Here is a 21,636-nt window from a genome sequence, read left to right as displayed (position 1 = left end):
ATAGACAGGTGTCCTAAATGAATGGATTTAGTAGTAGACCTTTTGCATATACATGTAGTATAAGAAAAACAGACCAAAACACAAAACTTTACTATAACCACTGAACCATGAAAATGAGGTCAAGGTCAGATGACACCTACCAATTAGATATGTACACCTTACAATCCTTCCATACACTGAATATACAAGACCTTTTGCTTTAATATGGTATCTGAGATATGGACTTGACCACCAAAACTTAACCTTGTTCACTGATCCATGAAATGAGGTTGAGGTCAAGTGAAAACGTGTGATGCGCATGAGGACCGTGCAAGGTACGCACATAACAAATATAGTTATCCTATTACTTATAATGAGAGAGATATTAACATAACAAAAAATGTTATAACTTTTTTTTTCAAGTAGTCACTGAACCGTGAAAATGAGGTCTTGGACATGTGACTGACCGAAAGTTCGTAACATGAGGCATCTACATACAAAGTATGAAGCATCCAGGTCTTCCACCTTCTAAAATATAAAGCTTTTAAGAAGTTAGCTATTGCCGCCGCCACCGGATCACTATCCTTATGTCGACCTTTCTGCAACAAAAATTGCAGGCTCGACAAAAAAAAAAGACCAGAACTCATTAGGTAATCTTTGACCACTGAACCATAAAAATGAGTTCAAGGTCAGATGATACCTGCCAGTTGGAAATGTACAACTTACAATCATTCCATACACCTAATATTATAGACCTACCTTTAAATTGCATATAGTACCAGAAAAAAACAGACCAAAATACGAACACTGAACCATGAAACTGAGATCAAGATCAGATGACACCTGCCAGTTGGACATGTACACCTTACAATCCTTCCATACACCAATTATACTAAACCTATTGCTTATAGAATTTGAGATATGGACTTGACTTAACCTTGTTCACTGATCTATGAAATAAGGTTGAGGTCAAGTGAAAACTGGCTGCATGATGCCCATGCATATGAGGACCTTGCAAGGTATGCATATACAAATTTGGCCCAGTAGATTCAGAGAAGAAGATTTTTGTAAAGGATTAAAAAAAATTACTAAAAACTGGTTAAAAAATGACTATAAAGGGCAATAACTCCTTTATCTTGACCTGAATAACAATTTAAGCCCATATCAGATTTGCTCTAAATGCTTTGGTTTTTGAGTTATTAGCCAAAAACTGGTTTTTACCCCAGTCTTATTTTTAGCCTTGGAGGCCATCTTGGTTGGTTGATCGGGTCACCAGACACAATTTTTAAACTAGATAACCTATAATGATTTTGACCATGTTTGATTAAATTAGGCCCAGTAGTTTCAGAGGATAAGATTTTTGTAAAAGCTAACGACTACCGACAACAGACGCCAAGTAATGAGAAAAGGGAAAACAAATGGGCCAGGTGAGCTAAAAAGGAGAAATCAAGAATTGTTTTTGAGAGCCGGTTCAATAATTTATATAAACATTTTCACAAAATGCATTGTAACCACATCTGAAGAACTAACAAGTTGAACTGTGAGCTATTTCTGTCTAAAGATACCCCTGCTGTAAGTGTTAAGTGAAAAGGATGATCACTGGTGGATGTTAAAACCTGTTTAATAATAAAGCATGATTTCATGTACCTTCATACCAAATTTCAGGAGCTCTGATTCAAAATTGCAGAGAAAACAGTGAAGAAAATTTTATCAGAGTGGGATGAACATTTCACAAGACAGACAGCTAAAAAATGTACTTCTCATGGTAAAGGGAAAATAATAATTATATTTTGGGTTGCTGTTTATTTTAGTTCTACATATTGAATGATAAAAATATAAGACTTCAATTAACTTTATTTTCTGTTTATTCTCTGGAATGTCAACAATATTACAATCTTATAAATATTCTTCAATCAAACAAAAACTGACTATTCTTATTTTTAAACAGATCATTCTAATTATGCTTTTTTTAAGGTAATAACTTTTAAAAAACAATTATTATAATACAGTGTATTTGTATCAACAGAATTGCTATATAATTCATGGTGTTAAAATCAGTATCAAAAACAAAAAATTCTATGTATATTGAACTTAAAATATTCTAAATCAATAACAATTTTATTCTGATTTATTCTTTTAGGAAATAAAGAAATTGACACCTTTTCCCGTCGCTTACTATTTTATATGTAAAAGGAAGTCAAGCTGACTTTATTTAGTTCCTCCCTTGGCAAAGTTTCAAAAGATTCCTCCTCTATGAGTTGCAGTTGCTTTTATCTAGACCTTAACATAAAACTTAACATGGACTGATACACAAAACACAACATACTACAAGTTGTCAGTTAATTAAAAAAAAAATAGAAGTATTCCATTTATTGATATGCATAATGTACGAGAAAATTCCATATAAATTGGTTATTCCGGAATAGACAGAATATTTACACTGTATATAATTTTTACAGCAAATGACATCATTAACAAAGCAAATATATTAATAGTTTTGCCATCCATATTTAACTTAATGAAAAATGTGTTCTGTTTATATAGCATTCAACAAATATATGAAATTATATTCTAATCATCTGTTTATACAACTGATAACATGATATTTCTTTTGTTCTTTAAAAATATGAAAATCACATGTACCATAATTAAAATGCTTTCATTAGGATAAAAAAAATATCACCCGTATTTAGATTACTATATATGAACATTATTGGATTCCATGTTCAGATTTAGACATATTTTGATTGTTTGTTCTTTCCAATTGTTACGGGAGCTGGACCTGTTAAGATGCTCATGGTATTGTATGCATCTACAATTTTGCTTGTTGGATGCCATATTTTTTATATAATGTAACTACTGCAGCTCCACCTATACCAAAGTTATGTTGTAACCCAATTTTAGCATCTTCAACTTGTCGTTTACCAGCTTGACCTCTCAACTGCCAAACTAATTCAGCACACTGAGCAAGACCTGCAAGAATAAGAAAATTGATGCTTTGAGAACATTTCTTTTTATTTACTAATCAGAGTTATTATGGTTTGTTGGCATACATGGATATCTGTTGGTGTGATTGTAAAATGATCTTTTTGCTCATTTTTCAATAATCTGTCCTGTTTGTACAAGATTGGGATTTCTACCACGGTTCACAATCTTATGTACAAAAATGTATCTGCTTTGGTCTTTAATTATTTTTCTTGATTTAAAGTTTTTGAATATGTGATGATTTCTTGTTTCTTTCCTGGATGAGGAAAAATATGATTTTCGTGATTATTTGATTTCCCGGTTTTGCCAAAGGCTTCATACATTTCTATATAACATTTGTAATATATTCACTAAAATTGGTATCCAACAACTAATAATTTATTCACAGCCGCTGGCTGACTAACAGTATTGTTTTTCCTTATCAATGAAGGCCACACATAGTCTGACATAGACCTACATTGTATATGGTAAATAAATATATGAAAAATTATGTAACAGATTTCAATCATGTAAAACTGAAATTCTCGCAGAAGTAAATCATGATTAAAGATATAAGATTAAAGAAGTCTTCAAGTTCCTTTCTTAAAGCCCTTACCTGTAGCACCTATTGGATGACCTTTTGACTCCAGTCCTCCTGAGGGGTTAACAACCCATTTATTGTTCAAATAACACATTTCTCCACCTTCTTTATTTTTACGCCATTCACTATTTCTAATCAACTGGTATCCTGTTCCTTCTTTGGCTAGCCCTAAAGCCTCATACATTAACATTTCATTACAAGAGAAACAGTCATGAACCTCAACAACATTTACATTATCAGGAGTGAGACCTGATTCTTTAAAGCATCTCCTCGCTGCTTCTTTTGCCATCTGGTACCCTGACAAATCAATGTAACTTTTTTCAAATGATGACGGCAAGTCAGTTACTAAGTGCTGTGAGATGATTTCTACTGCTTTTCTTTGTAGAGCATGACGTATGACAAATTCTTCGCTACAAACAATAACGCATGCACCACCATCAGCAACGGGAGCAGACATCCAAAATGTGATTGGATGACACAGCATCATTTTATCTTTTATATCGGAACGAGATATTTCTTTAGAAATACTGGCTTTAGGATTATGTACACTTTGTTTATGATTTTTATATGAAATGTTAACCATGTCATCAATATTGGCTTCTGGGTACTTTTCCAGATACTCTCTTGCAGCATAAGCATATAATTTGACAACGTCTGATGTCATTGCGTTCATTCTAGGTTGAATTAGACCAGGGTCTGCTCCTATGGTAACCATGTGGTCCATGTGACGTTTGACAGGGGATTCCTTCTCTGGATATCTTTCTGAAAGTCCTCTCTCCATTTTTTCAAAGCCTGAAATAAAATCAAACATATTTTGTCATCTTTTTTTTTTAACTAAGTCAATCTGAATTTGATCTAGATCTTCTTATGTACCTTGAGGCATATATTTGAAAAACATTGCAGAGGCAGGTTTAGTTGGGAAAATTTGGTTGATTATTTAGGGAATCACTGAAGCATGATGGCACAGCTTCCTCTTATATAAAAGCAGACAATGGACCTCCCCTTATGAAAATACCTGGATCTGCCACTACATTCTTTTTTGTATTTAAAGAACTTGATTTCATAACAGGTTAGGAAAAAAGAAACTTCCCTGCAAAGTTCCACAAACAAAGCAATACTGTTGTTCATCATTTCAAGATAGAAATGGATAGAAAGTCTCCACAAGGAAATTCAAAACATTAACTTTTTTTCTTTTGAATTATCTCCCTTTAACTGTATATGACTTAGATTTTTAGTCTGTGCATTATAAATGTTTGATAGGATAATATGAAATTAAAATACAAATGTATAATAACTAAATTATAAAGAATGTGCTTAGTGCATTATTGAATTAGTACCTAAAGCCATGACACAGTCCTCAATACCACTTTGAACCAGTCTCCTTGCCAACATAAGGGCACTGGAACCTGAGGAGCAATTGTTATTTACATTGAACACTGGTACTCCACTCAATCCAAGTTCATAGGCAGCTCTCTGTCCACATGTTGGTTCCCCATAACAATAACTTGCCACAACTGCTTGAACCTTAGAATATGGAATCTTGGCATCTTCTAATGCTGCTTTACCTGTTTATGGAAAAAAAACATGTAAGGAATTTATTTCAGTTCAATTGTATGCAAAATAAGAGACCTGAAAACTAATTTTTCCATAGTTAGCCTTCAAAGTCAAGTGTAATTAACATTCTTAGGTACTTTCTAAAATCTATAAAAATTGTCTCTCGTTTTTAATGAAAAGGGAAATAAATGTGGTCAAAATGGTTGAAGTTTATTAGTGTTGTCAAATCGTACACTTCTGCCTAACTGGTTACTCGGATAAACTGGTTAACTGGTAGCTTAAGATTGAAAAAAAACCTTCTTGATCCCGTAGAATTTAATATGTCTGAAACCAATGATTTTTTTTATTTTCTCTTGTCTCAAAAAATAATGTGGAGTGTTTCAATTTGAAATGATTAAGTCAAAGCTTGTTACTCATACTATCAAGAATACATTGATTACATTCACATTGGTTTGCATTTCACAATTTTTGAGTTTAAAGTATGATTAAGCTTTGTACGACGGAGATTACAAATTCAGATGTAGGTCTACACAATATAAGAACAAAAATATAATAATGAAGTAAATCGCATTACTGATTTAAAGTTACTGTTAAAAACATGTATTCTAATTATGTTTCCTTAAGATCTTGCCCCTAGCTGAGAAACAAGTTCTAAATAAATCTATATTTTATTTATTAACAATAGCAAATAATATACTGGACAATTGATCTGTCAAATTAATTACAATGACAACAGTTTTTAAAGAAAACAACTATTTAATGATTTCAATTTCAATTTATATCAAATCTATCAAAATTTAAAAAGAAAAAGTACAGTTAACCAGTTAGCGTTTTTGGTATTTAGTATTCGGTAGTTTCTATTTAAACTACAATAACCTATTTTATGTCTTGTATGAGACCAATTGTGAAGCTTTACTGAGCAAATGTCAAAGTCTAACCAGATGCTCCGCAGGGCGTAGCTTTATACGTCCGCAGAGGTTGAACCCTGAACGGTTGGGCCAAGTATGGACACAACATTCAAGCTGGATTCCGCTCTAAATTTGGATTGTGATTAAATAGTTGACACAGCATAGGTTTCTGACACAGAATGAATGTATTCAAATGAACTTAAAATTTGTTTGTGTTTTCTCTTAGAGCAATTCACTATGCTGTTGAATATTAATCCTCTCAAAAAAATGTTTGAAGAAATTTTCTTTTTATTTATGAAATTTCAAATGAGAAAAATTGAACCCAATTTTTTAATCAAATCCCCCTTTCCCTTATTCCAAAACTAATGTCAATTAAAATATTCTAATGGAGTTTGCAACAATTACTACTCATTTAAATACATCATAAAATATTAAGATGTAAAAAAAACTGCTTGTTATCACTGAATGGTAAAGATTATTTAAATTTATCAGTTGGTAGTAAAAAGTGAATATACATTGTATATAACAAAGATTTAAGTTGATTCTGGACAAAGAAAGATAACTCCAATTAAAAAAAATTCTTGCAGATATTTCTTGCTTACTATACTGGACAAAGAAAGATAACTCTTAATTAAAAAAAAAATTGCTATTTCACAATATTGTGAAATTAGATATTTCTTGCCATTGCACAATACTGTGCAATTGAAAAGACTTGCTATTGCACAATACTTAATATAATAATTTTAGATCCTGATTTGGACCAACTTGAAAACTGGGCCCATAATCAAAAATCTAAGTACATGTTTAGATTCAGCATATCAAAGAGGCCCAAGAATTTAATTTTTGTTAAAATCAAACTTAGTTTAATTTTGGACCCTTTGCACTTTAATTTAGACCAATTTTAAAACTGGACCAAAAATTAAGATTCTACATACACAGTTAGATTTGGCATATCAAAGAACCCCAATTATTCAATTTTTGATGAAATCAAACAATGTTTAATTTTGGACCTTGATTTGGGCCAACTTGAAAACTGGGCCAATAATAAAAAATCTAAGAACATTTTTAGATTCAGCATATCAAAGAACCCCAAGGTTTCAATTTTTGTTAAAATCAAACTAAGTTTAATTTTGGACCCTTTGGACCTTAATGTAGACCAATTTGAAAACGGGACCAAAAATTAACTTCCAAAATCAATACCAACCTTCCTTTCATAGTCATAAACCTTGTGTTTAAATTTCATAGATTTCTATTTACTTATACTAACGCTATGGTGCGAAAACCAAGAAAAATGCTTATTTGGGTCCCTTTTTGGCCCCTAATTCCTAAACTGTTGGGACCGAAACTCCCAAAATCAATACCAACCTTCCTTTTGTGGTCATAAACATTGTGTTCAAATTTCATTGATTTCTATTTACTTTAACTAAAGTTATTGTGCGAAATCCAAGAATAATGCTTATTTGGGCCCTTTTTTGGCCCCTAATTCCTAAACTGTTGAAACCAAAACTCCCAAAATCAATCCCAACCTTTCTTTTGTGGTCATAAACTTTGTGTCAAAATTTCATAGATTTCTATTAACTTAAACTAAAGTCATAGTGCGAAATCCAAGAAAATGCTTATTTGGGCCCTTTTTGGCCCCTAATTCCTAAAATGTTGGGACCAAAACTCCCAAAATCAATACCAGCCTTCCTTTTATGGTCATAAACCTTGTGTTAAAATTTCATAGATTTCTATTCACTTTTACTTAAGTTAGAGTGCGAAAACTAAAAGTATTCGGACGACGACGACGACGACGACGACGACGAATACGACGCCAACGTGATAGCAATATACGACGAAAATTTTTTCAAAATTTGCGGTCGTATAAAAAGGACTTCTAAGTCTTCTGACTTTCGATGTCAGACAGAAAAATTTCCTGTTGACTGTATAAAAATTAAGTTCTTGAATGTGTGTTTTAAATATTTCTAACCATGTCCTGTACAGTCTTAATTTTAGTTGAGAAAAGTAAAAGTCTGCACTCATACATACCAGCTTCTCTTCCCATGTCATGATAGTCCCAGTTTTTTTTCAGTGGTCTTTCAAATTTTGTGGTTCCAACACCAACAACAAAAGTTCTTTTCCTCTTATCCATTTTAAGAACCTTGTGTGATTAAGTTCAATCCTTTAATAACCAGTGCTTGAAATTTTAATTACAATATACCTGAAAGAAAAATTCACTTATCCATGTTATCAATAAAAATATTAACGATTTGAGGGGGTAAATATGTTAATCAAGGGGTGTACATGTTGTAGAAACTCAATAAATCAACCAATTTAGAGGGAGATAATAAAAGGGATATATCAAATAATTCAAGTTGGGATAATAACTCAATATTTATACTTGATTGCATTAGTGCAAATTAATCAATTCAAGGGGAAATAATACCTGGATATAACTGCAAATTTTACCATTTAGACTATTTTCTATTTACCCCCTTTTTTTACCTTTCTTGATATGACAACAGTAAACCTTCCCCTTAAATTAAGACGATTATATGTTTGATTTTTCCTCTTTTGGTTGCTCTTACTTGACTGAGTACCAGGATGTCATACTTCATTTATAGAAATGGTGACCTGTTCAAAAATTATATAATCTGGCTTCAAAAGATGGTTTTATGAAAATTATAGTCTAATAGCAGGGTCTTAGAGCAAGTCAACCAAATCAGGGGGAGATAATATCTGGTATGAAAATAAACCAAATTAGGGAGAGATGGTTAATCAGCTGAGTTCACTTAAAATCAACCAATTCAGGGGGAGACAATAACTAGATATTCCTACATATCAACCACTTCTGGGGGAGATGGTGAGCTGTGTGTCCTGATAAATCAACCAAATCAGGAGAGACAATAAATAGATATTCATACAAACCAAATAATTCAGGGGAGATAATATGCTGAATCTATTGAATATCTTTCAAATCAGGCCAATAATAACAGGATATTCATGCAAAACAACCAATTCAGGGGGAGATAGTGAGCTGTGTATCCTGAATATCAAACAAATCAAGAGACAATAAATAGATTTTCCTGCAAATTGATTAATTCAGGGGGAGATAATAGGCTGATAAAATATTAAATATCTATCAAATCAGGCCAATAATAACTGGATATTCATGCAAATCATTTAATTCAGGGGGAGATATTAAGCTGACTCAATCAATTTAGAATGAGTAAATAATTTATGCAATATCAACAAGTAAATCATGAGTGTATTTTTTAAATATTTTTTAAAAATTAAACAGCAAAATTCTTCAACCAGTCCAGAAATCTGTCAGGTAATTAGCGTTCCCATGAATATGGCAAAAACAAGTTGTTGCATGTGAGGCATACGATGTTTACCCTAACAGAGCTTGTTCTAGTACATGTATTGCTAATGTTGATGGTAGTTTGAAGGTGATACAATTCATGCCAGTTATTTCTATTTTCCTGTGAGTCTGCTCATTTAATATAATGCTAACTAAATGAAAAATCTTACCAGACAAATGAAATTACCAGACTTGGGGTATGTTACTTCCTGATGGATTTAATTGTTTCAGCATCCTGTTTAATTAGTTGTTCTTTTGAAATATATACTTTGAGGATGTGCTAGTCTAAATAATTATGACGTCTTGCAATTTTATTTTTTTATTTTTTTAGCTTTGACACGTCACACCGTCACATGAAGGTATCAAAACAATATTAAATAGCCTTTCAAGACGTCATAATAATTTTGACTAAAGATGTCACAGCTAGAGTTAGTCCAAATAATTATGACGTCTTGAAAGGCTATTATATTTTTTTTTCTTTGACGCCTCAGAAAAAAAATATAATAGCCTGGCAAGACGTCATAATTATCAATGCAAGACGTAACGGCCATACTAACATGACGGCCATAGGATGAAACGGCCATACCCTGAAAAGATGAAACGGCCAGAGTACAAAAACGGCCATACTTTGTAAAGACGTATCGTCCATGGTGTTTTTTTGGTTTTTTTTAGATGTTATAGATGAATTATTTTGATACTTATAGATGGTTATTATAACTTTAAATAAACAATACTGTTTTTACATTATTTTTCATCTTAATTTTTGTTATATCATTTGTTTACTCATTATATATTTATCGTAAATGAATGTGTTTAATCTAATAAAATATTAAAATATCTTATTGTTTTCTAGATGATTGTTTGATATCTTGTGTATAGCAAATAGAACAAAATGAATAAATATTAATGACTAAATGTATATCCGAATGGGAGACTGTAATTTCTGTCATAATTAAAACAATGAGTTCAGTTTTGAAATATAATACAAGGTAATCAGCTGTAATCAAGTTATGATTAAGCTGGAAAGTTAAGAAGATTGTTGATTGCTTATTATTACTTCTTTGATGAACACAAGTATTAATTATGCTTTTGTCAAGAAATTGTAAAGGAAATACAATTCAAGATCACTATAAAAACACAACTCCCAAGCTGGGTTCAAGCGGAGTGAAAACATACATTTGGTTGTGAAATTCTTGCCTACGATGGTTAAAGATGGCACTAGGAATATCCCGATCTGGATACGATCAGTCCCGATTTTGAAAATTTCTATAATCATGTTGCCATCGGCGTAAAAAGCGGGACAGTGTGACGCGGGCATTAGAAAATGTTTACAACTGATAATGAAGAAATAATCAATATACTTACATAATACGGCCGTAACAAGTTGTAAACACGAGCGATGATGATCGAGCAAAGATAACTCTTACAAGAATAAATAAGATCGTATGTGCAGAAAAAAACTACTACACAATCATATTTATGTTATTATTATGAACAAATACTTATTTTTCGTATTATATTTTATGTAATAAACTCAATAAAAAAAAATAAAAGTGTGGACGATACGTCTTACAATGTGTGGCCGATATGTCCCATGGACGATATGACGGTATGGCCAACACATCCTAGGGCCGTCATGGAAGTATGGCCGTCGCGTCTCGAAAGCATAATTATTTGGACTAAGCTAGAGTGTATAATTTATTTGTCATCTCTTTGGGTTTTTTTTGTTTTCTATGGACGAAAAATGATAAGCTGGAGTCACAGTACAATAATAATATTTCAAGAGGTCTTTTAACCCTCTACTTAGTGGTAAGCAAAGTGAAAATCTTTTGGCCATATGAAAATAATCTGATCAATTTAATTTTTGACATATTTGCTATCTAAAACTTGGGTGTCATTTTCTAATTTGAGGGGAAACCGTTTCTTTCGAATAAAAAATAAAATAAAAAGATATGCTCATATCAAAACAATTATACCTTCACATAATAAATTCTGTTTTTGTAGACATAGATGTGGACTTTCAACTTTTGTTGTCAAAGGTAAATAGAAAACCAGAAATATTTTTAATAAAAACGAACTTAATGTGGGTAATTATTTTTTTATTTAACCTTAATTCAAACATCTTTTTCCATTGTACCTTTTATTCATCTCAAAAATAGTTAATACAAATTTTGAATTAGATAAAACACATTTCATAACAAATAATATCGTGGATTCTTTAAATTCTTTTTCTCTGTAAATCTGAATTTTGAAATAATCGCAAAATCTTACCGGCTTCTGACAAGTCCAAAGTCTACACAAATTTTGACAGTGGGTAAATAAGAGCAATGGCAGCAAATACCGGGTAGGAAAAGTGCAGAGATTGACCAATATAAATGAAAACATAATAACATATTTGCAAAGATGCATTAACATATTTAATTGAAGCATTTTGCCAAGTAAAAGTAAGAGGTCGTAGTTGTATAACTTCAAAATCAACCCATCATCATGTCCATGGACAGGTGAAGATTTGATTTGTAGAGAAATTCTTGTCAAAAATGATAGCATTTGAAGAAGTCCAGATATTTATGACGTCTTGAAAGGCTTTTATATTTTATATATGACGTTGTAATTATTTGAGATACACTTGAAGAAGAAACTATCATGACCAAAGAGACAATCAGCAGATAAACAGCCAAGAGTCTAAGTTACTCACTCTGGAAAATGTAGAAGAGATGAGTCAATTCAAAAACAGGGGTGAAAGTAACCAGAGTCCAAGGATCATTCAAACTCTTAAATCAGGAACTCAATTTTCGGCTCTCCCTTGACACCATTTGCGAGTATGGTCTTGAAGAAACGATGATAGTCCGTCAGAAGGGGACGATAAATGGCTGACCTGTGTGAAGAGAGAGTCATATCTCTTGCACATTAAAGACACCCTTGTAGATTTCGAAAAAGAGTAGGCTAATGCCGCTACAAGGCAGCACTCGCAACCGCAAAGTGGAAAAGGATTAATATAAGTTGCAAAACTTGTTTCCCAATCCACTCTAAATAAATATGTTTAAACTAACTCTTAAATCGAAAAATAAACTGACAATGCCATGGCTAAAAAAGAAAACGACAAACAGACAAATAATAATAAACATTGAAACAATACACTACATAAAAAAGCTAAAGTTAAAGCAACACAAACACCACCAAAATATGAAAAAAAATGGGGGCGATTTTAGGTGCTCTGAAATGCTGAAAGAGGGTGGTAATGCCCTTTTACCGTCTGGCGTCAAATAGTCATTTGCGGCTACCGTTAGCATCAAATTGGTTCAAATGTTACGGTGAATTGTCAAAATATTGTTATTGTGATTCATCAGATATCTCAAATGATTATTGTTAACGTTATTTATGGGGAAAAAAATAGTGTGATTTGTCAAATTCAGCTGATTTTTTTTATCGTCTAAAAGGAAGTGTATATATTATAGTCATGCACTGAAAGTCAGTTGGCAAGAATTTTTACCATTATACGTCATGAAGGTACCCCCATTACTACCCTCCTGAAAAGGTAAAGCAGATTCTGCTCAACATGTAGCACCCATCATGTTATTCATTATATTAAAAACCTGGTAAAAAGTCTAATTCAGTAGGTCATATTTGTGTAAAGTGAACAGGATTGTGCTAAAATACAGTAATCATCTGGAGCACTGCTGACCTAATTAAACATCATTTAGCATATATATGAGAGAATGTCAGAAAATAAAAATGCTCATGTTATTTGACTGTTAAAACAAAGTATTTGCATTTAATCTCTTATGCTCATTGTTATAGGAAACTTGCTGGGAAGACAATCTTTATAACTGGTGCTAGTCGTGGTATTGGTAAAGCTATAGCTTTAAAAGCAGCCAGAGATGGAGCCAATATTGTAATAGCTGCCAAAACAGCTCAAGCACACCCTAAACTTCCAGGAACCATTTACACTGCTGCTAAGGAAGGTATAATTGTTTATCATGTTTATTGCATATATAGTTTAAAACAAGTTTGAAATAAATGAAACATGATCAATGTAGGTAATAATAGGTATTCAAGGCCATTCCTGAAAATTTTCATTGGGAAAAAATACTTGGAAAGTTCCGGGTCAGCAAAAATGGTCAAGGGCATATTTCTTAACCATTCATTCCACAAACCATGCAAATTAATAAAGTATTGCTTTCTACCAAATCAACACCTTCCATTTTTTCATTTAATTTGAAAAAATTATCAAAGATGAGATAAAGAATATCAAAGAATTCTTTGAAACAGAAAATCTGCGTTCATCAACTTTATGTGACCAAATCCCTACAGGGTTAAATAAAATTAACTCTTACTCATACCTCATCCTTACCTAAATCATATCCCACATAATGGAACATCAAAATGAACCCTTCTCTTAAGCAAACGCTCACTATGCATATCTCCAGACTGAAGTATAACAACTTTGTACAGTGTCCTTTAACATTGTATAAAGTACTTTTATGTCAATGCAGGCCAGAATACAAAATAAACAATTGAAAATTTTAATGCTTAAATGTTTCAGTAGACCATGTTCAAACAGTTTATCTGTAAAACATTTATCTTCCTTTTTCAGTTGAAGACCTTGGTGGTAAATGCCTGCCATGTATCGTTGATGTTAGAAGTGAAGAGGAGGTACGAAAGGCTGTAGAAGATGCTGTACAGAAGTTTGGTGGTATAGACATACTTGTAAACAATGCCAGTGCTATCAGTCTGACAGGAACAGTAGAAACTTCTATGAAGAAATATGACTTAATGAATCAAGTAAATGGCAGAGGAACATATCTATGGTAAATACTGCCAGCCTCTGGGTTTGGCATTTTCTCAATGTATTGAAGACCCATTGGTGGCCTTTGGCTGTTTTATGCTCTTTGGTCAGGATGTTGTCTCTTTGATACATTCCACATTTCCATTCTCAACTTCATAAACTTCATTGTGTATTTATTATTTTTGTGTGAATCATTTTTGGTTGGAGGTTGAAAAATCAAATATTTTTGTGAATATTTTATACCATACATTTGTAGATTTTTTTACAAATTTTGTAGTCAAGCCTGCAGAATACTAGTAGAAATATAATTTGTTGATGTTTCAAAATTGGATTCAGAAAACTTCAGCTATTCAAGTAAAATCCTCAAAAACTTTACTTTCCATAAATAATAATGAATTATACACAGTTGCTGATACACAGTATTTACAGTATACAGTGGATGCTACAATGTGTGGTCTATGTGTGAAATATGAAAAGGCTGAAATATATTCACATAGTAAAGCACACATTGCATGTACATTGTAACTGGATCTTTACTTTATTAATACATTCACATACATTTGTACCCGCCAACTTTTCAAAATGCCCATGGGGGTTTTGAGTGCGAGATGTATGTCATAGTCCTAAAAACCTTTAAGAGGGCCTTCATAAACATTTTAATGTTGTTTTTTGGATTCTTCATACTTTCACAAGCCTAAAGTTTTTCTCTAATTAATCGTTTTGTTTAAAATTATGGACAAAATTGCTCTTTCAAAATTTCAATTTAGGAGCCTTTATGGGGGAAATCCCTCGCAAATAGTGACAGTTGGCAGGTATGCATTCATATTTTTTTATGTATGGATGACAATATATAGCTTTAACTTGTGGAAAATATTTTTAATAATTAATACTCAGGACTAGAACATGTTTAAGTGACATGAAAATGAATTCTGTGTACATCCACCATAGGTGGATAGTTGACACATTGGCAATCATACCACATCTCCTTATTTTTATACTGATATAAACAGTCTCAGACAGATTTTTAACATGTTAGTTCAAAGGGTGACAGTGTGAATACATGCTACCCTACCCCAAAACATTATTCTGGCTGACCATCTTTAAGACTTTGGCTTCAAACAGGCAGAACTTTCATCAACAAAAAATTTCCTTTTCATTACATCATACAACAAAAAGATGTTGCTAGGATGTATATTAAAATGCAATGCATGAGCTTGTGAGAAGTTGAGTTGTGAGACACCCATGATTAACAGAATTCTTTAAATTAAATGATCTATTAATATGTTACCAATATTTGTATCATTCTACATTTCATGATATTAAAACAAATAACCTTTATTTTTACAGTTCGCATGTATGTGTACCATACTTAAAGAAGAGCAGTAATCCACATATTCTGAACATTAGCCCTCCACTGAATATGAATCCCAAGTGGTTTAAGGATCATGTAGGTAAGATTCAATGGTTGAGTCACATGACATTTACACTTATTCTCTCTTTTCATAATTGACAATATAGAAAGGGCCTCAATCACCATGTGGTCTCAGTAATTGTTTTACTGTATTAATAGCCTGTCAACACTGAGGTTGTGAGATAGGACCTGCACATTGCATGGCAGGTGTTACCTTATGTTATTTAATAGGGGTTGTCAGTTTTCATGCTGAATGTTGTGGTTCTGTTGGCACCCACACATTATGAGAGTTTGTCTAGGGTGATTCATTGATGAAAAGTCAACCTCTGATTTTTTAAGCTGATACATGTATAACCTTTTCCTTTTACAGCTTATACAATGGCCAAATATGGAATGTCAATGTGTGTGTTAGGAATGTCAGAAGAATTAAAAGGAGATGGAATAGCAGTCAATGCTCTATGGCCAAGAACAGGTAAATAGAAAATAAAAATTATTAAAACATTTTTATAGAAAATATTGAGTAGCAACTTGCAAGTTTGAAGTTAAATATTTTTTTTAAAGAACTACTGATTACCATATATTTCATTGATTAGTTTTCCTGCAAAGCTATGCAATTAATTTTTTCCTGAAAAACAAGAAGGAAAACATCTTTAAACAGTTATTCAAATCATTTCAGTCGTAGACTGTTGTTTAACACATATTGTACTTAAAATGTTTGAACAGTATGAAATTACATATAGTTGAGGCTGTAAAGTGACACAGATTTTAAAGTTATTAAAAAAAAACCTAGGAGGTTTTATCTTTTTAATATTTCAAAGTACAAAATAAACCACAGCTATTTACACCTATTTAATTTGAATTAACTTCAGCCTTGTCAGGAAAAAGAAGTTTCATTATAATATAAGTGCCAAGTTCAAAAGTATATATAAAAACATTTCCACTGGAACAGATATGACGGTATTTGTTTCTTTCTGAATAAAGTTTATAGAATATTTGTTCAAACAAGATGGTTCTTTTCCAAGCCTATCAATTTTTAACAATGTATTTCTGGTAAAATATTTATAAAAAAAAAAATTGGAGTTGTTCCCTTTGGACATAAAATACAAGAAAAGCAGGAGACATTAGTACACTGTGTTATAGTTATATTTTATTATATTATGAATTAAAAGCATCTTCTATTTTCAATTAATCAGGTTTGAGATATTAAAATATATCTTTGTTAATTGCAGCAATTTTAACAGCAGCCATGGAAATGTTAGGAGGAAGTGGTGAGGTTGCCAAGCAATGTCGTAAACCCGAGATCATGTCTGATGCTGCTTATGTTATGTTTATTAAAGATAGTAAATCATACACAGGGAACTTTGCTATTGATGATGAAGTATTGAAGGCTTCTGGTGTTACTGATATGGATCAGTATGCCTGTGTACCAGGTATTTATTATACTGTGGATTCATTTAGTTTTATTGGTATCAATTTTTTGTGGTTTGAGGAAAACTTGCATGGTCGTGAATATTTAATTGAATGGTTTTGGAAAAGTCTTCATTCATGCCTTCCATATATTGATAATTTGTTGAACATTTAAATTTGTGGTTCACAGAAATTGCCTAATTGGTATCCAATGATTATTAATGAATCCACAATAATGCAATTACAGATAGTAATTAATCTTCTTTAGTTATGGATTAGTTTTCGAGGATTACTTTTCGTGTTCATTGAAAACAAGTAGAGATTTAAACATTTTTTTGAACTATTGAGTGTATTCATTTGTCTATATAAAATAAGAATATGTATCCTTCAGAGACATAGAAGTCAACAACTATAGGTCACTGTAAGGTAGCAATACACAGTTAGGAGTTTAGTTTCGCATTATGGCCCCTGTGGATTTTTCAAATAGGAAAGTTATTGTGTAATAAAATTCATTTTTAGACAGATGAGTGCTAATTTAGCCTTCAAAGGTGGTTTATAAGAGCATCAAGATTATGTTTGACATGTTTTATGGGCTGTTTTCTGTTTTTCAGTCCGTATTTTCATAGCTGGACCGGCCATCGGTCCAGAAATTAATGTACTGTTTACAAACACTCTTTTTCTACACGAAGTTTTTGACGCAATTTTACAAAAAAATGAGACGAAAGACATATGATTTTCATTGGATTTGCTGAATGATATATGTACACAGTTTCAGAAAAGGTATTACTTCAAGCGATTGAAATTCGACTTTTAGCCAAATTTTGGGGAAATATGTGACATCTTTCCCCCCCTTTTTGCAATATTTTATAACAAATAAATGCAGATTGTTGCCATGGATATACCAAAAAGAAATTATATTTTGCAATTTTATATACTGGAAATAAAATCTATGGAGGATTCTGATTACATACATATGCCCATATATGACACAAACAGTAAGCTTGATATTGCAAGAAAGCAATGAAAAGGGAATGGTAAAATTCATAAGGGCAAATTTTAGTATTTTTTCCTAACTGTTTATTGCTACCTTATGGCATGCTTACCAAGCTCAGAAGGGTATAATTTAAGACTTTTCATGCCACAAATCTATTGATATTTAGATTCAAAATCAACTTCTGAGTAAATTAAGTGTTTAACAATGACAGTATGTGTCAATTTTATTGTTTACAGTCCTTAGCAACCAAAATTAGACATTTTGACACTAGGCTTATATTTGTACTCTTTCGGCTTAACGCTTGCTTCTGATGGACTGGGCTGCATGTAGTAGCCTAAGTATTGAACGCGTTGGTTTTTTCTTGCGAATATGTCACATTATTATTTTTATCAAGATTTCATGTTACATTTTGGCATATATTAAATGTATAGTTAAATCAGATGTAAGAAATTGATACCCTATCACCAAGTTTTTTAATCAAGTCTGTGGTATGCAATAAGCATACAGATTAACATTTTTATGCTTAAAATTGCTAAATTTTGTACAATGTTGCATCATCAGAGATCTTATTATGATATTCAACATTAAAAAACTGACAAAAGAGGTACAGTTTTTAAGATTTGGCTAAAAATTGAGGTAGAGACAAGATTTTACACTTTGACTTGGCACCTTTCTTAAAATCAGTTTTTGTCGCGTTTCAGTGTCAACTGCTAACCTTCATAAAATATTCATTACTCAATCAATTTTCAAAAATAAAAGGCCATTTTACTTGTTTTAGCTAGCAGAACTCAGAAAATAAGTTAAAAGGGAGAATTTGAAAAAAATATTTACTATTAAGGTAGCAATACACAGTTAGGAGTTTAGTTTCGCATTATGGCCCCTGTGGATTTTTCAAATAGGAAAGTTATTGTGTAATAAAATTCATTTTTAGACAGATGAGTGCTAATTTAGCCTTCAAAGGTGGTTTATAAGAGCATCAAGATTATGTTTGACATGTTTTATGGGCTGTTTTCTGTTTTTCAGTCCGTATTTTCATAGCTGGACCGGCCATCGGTCCAGAAATTAATGTACTGTTTACAAACACTCTTTTTCTACACGAAGTTTTTGACGCAATTTTACAAAAAAATGAGACGAAAGACATATGATTTTCATTGGATTTGCTGAATGATATATGTACACAGTTTCAGAAAAGGTATTACTTCAAGCGATTGAAATTCGACTTTTAGCCAAATTTTGGGGAAATATGTGACATCTTTCCCCCCCTTTTTGCAATATTTTATAACAAATAAATGCAGATTGTTGCCATGGATACACCAAAAAGAAATTATATTTTGCAATTTTATATACTGGAAATAAAATCTATGGAGGATTCTGATTACATACATATGCCCATATATGACACAAACAGTAAGCTTGATATTGCAAGAAAGCAATGAAAAGGGAATGGTAAAATTCATAAGGGCAAATTTTAGTATTTTTTCCTAACTGTTTATTGCTACCTATGGCCTTCAGCCATGAGCAAAACCAATACCAAATACTTGTGAAAAGCTATCAAAGTGTTGTAACAGTACCACATAGAGGCAATTTCAAAACTAAAAAAAACTATATGCCGAACTGTAAAAATTGTGATCAGTGTAGGTGTAAGGTTTTTAGGCCACCTTAGAAGAACAACATGGCTGATTGACAAATTTAATGATAGAAATATCACACATGCCTTTTGAAAAGTCTTCAATAGAATTTAAAATTGACCATGGTAGACTTGAATGACCATCAAAAGCTTGCAAGGACATAACTTGATTAGAAGATCTTCAGAGCTTAGAACACGCCCAAGTCTTCCAGTAACTGCTTTGTACAATCAGATGATGAGAAACTCTCGACTTCAGCAAGCATCTGCAGTAAATGCTAAAGAACTGTTCATTAGACATTGACATTACTTTGAGTTTAATCAGTTTATCCAAATATGAATCAATTTTGATACAAGTCAATGAAGAGTGCAAAAGTTGGCATGTATGAAGTTTTGCAAGACTTTATTTGCTTTCTTGTATTATATGGCAAAATTCTGTCAGAGCAATTATTTTAATCAATTATTTTTTCTTAATAGGAAACAGATTACTACCTGATTTCTTCCTAGAAGAAGACCCAGATTTTTTGCGACAACAGATGGTTGAAGATGGTGCCAAACCAGCATTTGGTCGTTCATCTTCAGCAAGTTCAGGGGGTCCAGCTGCCACATTCGAGACGCTCAAAACCATGTTGAATGAAGATTTAGTCGATAGTACCAAAGGGGTTTTTCAGTTTAACTTATCAGGTAAAGATTTGTTTATTTTAAAAGGCAAATTTGTTTTGAGTTTGAAATTCATGACTCTTGGTGAAGAAGAAGTGTAGAGTTGATTATGCATTCTTTTCGTTAGTTTATGAAACTAATATGAAACCATTTAAAATTAAAATGAGTTTCACAAAAATGGCCTTGATAGCCCTCTTGTTGGTACAATATTTGCCATATTTTAAGTTATACTATAGTTTAATATCAGCAATATCTCAGACAAAAGTAAAGGTGGACTATCTTTTTTTTTAAGAGTTGTGCCCCTTGGAAATATTAAATTTATGGAAAATAGCTTTGTTTTCACAGGTACAACTCTTGCCACAATATTATAAAACTTGTACTATGGATTATTTTTCAGCAATTCCTCAGACAAGTTGTAAAATGATGGACATTTGACTTTTTTAACAAGAGTTATGCCTTGGAAATATAAAATAAGTGCAACACTGCCACTAGGGTCATTGGAACTCGCTTCTCTTAAGAAAGTAAAAAATGCAAGGAAGCATATAATTTTTTAGATGTTTGTAAATATACATGATATATGTGTGCAGTAAATGTCAATGCACAGAAACCGAACCTGTTTCCTAATACTATTACCATTGACAGTTTTTGAACAAAATATGTTGAACATTTAAATTCTTTTTCAGGTGCAGACCAGGGAGAATGGTATTTGGACTTGAAAAATGGAAGTGGAGCTGTGGGACAAGGGCCAGCACCAGGTGGAGCTGATTGTGAAATGACCTTGGACAGTGCTGACTTTTCTAAAATGTTCAAAGGAGAATTAAAGGCTGTGGCGGCATTCATGGGTGGCAAGCTTAAGATCAAAGGGGACATGGGTTTAGCTATGAAATTAGAAAAATTGATGAGTCAGATGAATTCAAAGTTGTGATGTATCGGCATTGAAAAATTAATCAGGGAACAAACAGATTTCATTCTACATTGTTACAGATATATATTGAATTGTATTTGATAAAATTAAATACAAGTATTTATAGTGCTAAGATTTGTTTTGTTCTAGTTTAATTTCTTATATGCCCACACAAACAAACAGTACATGTATATAAAAACAGAAATAAAGATTCTATCTAGAAACAGTTAAAAGATGTATAAAAATTCCTTTATATTAAAATATAGAAAAGTGGTGCAATTGACAATAAGACATCACACAGACTTAATGATGTGGATGTTTGTAACTTGAGGTCACCATGTATCCTTCAACAATGAGCAATGTCCATACCCCATAGTCAGCTGTAAATGCTCAGGCGTGACAAATGTGATATTATTCAGACCAGCATGCCAATAAATTATTTTAGGATTATGAATATCTTGTTTATTGCTTTTTATCTGACTAAAATGTGCCAAAGAGGAG

General features: G+C 32.1%; 2 protein-coding genes across 2 annotated transcripts; one reads left to right on the top strand and one right to left on the bottom strand.

The window, feature by feature from the left end:
* Positions 1 to 1,936: 1,936 nt before the first annotated feature.
* Positions 1,937 to 11,400, bottom strand: LOC134726852 (sterol carrier protein 2-like). The gene is made up of 5 exons (XM_063591254.1): positions 11,326 to 11,400; positions 8,035 to 8,206; positions 4,882 to 5,109; positions 3,560 to 4,336; positions 1,937 to 2,952 (listed from the first exon to the last, which is right to left on the bottom strand). Exons 2-5 carry the CDS (start codon positions 8,135 to 8,137, stop codon positions 2,792 to 2,794), a joined length of 1,269 nt encoding a protein of 422 aa, XP_063447324.1. The 5' UTR covers positions 8,138 to 8,206; positions 11,326 to 11,400; the 3' UTR covers positions 1,937 to 2,791.
* Positions 11,401 to 11,596: 196 nt separating this feature from the next.
* On the top strand, positions 11,597 to 21,270 carry LOC134726839 (hydroxysteroid dehydrogenase-like protein 2). Its single transcript, XM_063591245.1, has 8 exons — positions 11,597 to 11,693; positions 13,148 to 13,311; positions 13,944 to 14,157; positions 15,483 to 15,586; positions 15,917 to 16,018; positions 16,776 to 16,976; positions 20,049 to 20,255; positions 20,915 to 21,270. Exons 1-8 carry the CDS (start codon positions 11,677 to 11,679, stop codon positions 21,154 to 21,156), a joined length of 1,251 nt encoding a protein of 416 aa, XP_063447315.1. The 5' UTR covers positions 11,597 to 11,676; the 3' UTR covers positions 21,157 to 21,270.
* Positions 21,271 to 21,636: the final 366 nt, after the last annotated feature.

This window comes from Mytilus trossulus, chromosome 1, assembly GCF_036588685.1.
Source record: "Mytilus trossulus isolate FHL-02 chromosome 1, PNRI_Mtr1.1.1.hap1, whole genome shotgun sequence".
NCBI classification, from domain to species: domain Eukaryota; kingdom Metazoa; phylum Mollusca; class Bivalvia; order Mytilida; family Mytilidae; genus Mytilus; species Mytilus trossulus.
The sequence above is the reverse complement of the archived record's forward strand: the minus strand, read 5'-3'. Positions and strand labels throughout refer to the sequence as shown.

Coding starts and splice junctions, on each gene's coding strand:
- LOC134726839 (XM_063591245.1), top strand. Junction 13,312..13,943: donor TTACACTGCTGCTAAGGAAG/GTATAATTGTTT, acceptor TTCCTTTTTCAG/TTGAAGACCTTGGTGGTAAA. Junction 16,977..20,048: donor TCAGTATGCCTGTGTACCAG/GTATTTATTATA, acceptor TTTTCTTAATAG/GAAACAGATTACTACCTGAT.
- LOC134726852 (XM_063591254.1), bottom strand. CDS start 8,137: ATGGATAAGAGGAAAAGAACTTTTGTTGTTGGTGTTGGAACCACAAAA. Junction 5,110..8,034: donor TGACATGGGAAGAGAAGCTG/GTATGTATGAGT, acceptor TTCCATAAACAG/GTAAAGCAGCATTAGAAGAT. Junction 2,953..3,559: donor TCATCCAATAGGTGCTACAG/GTAAGGGCTTTA, acceptor TTATTCTTGCAG/GTCTTGCTCAGTGTGCTGAA.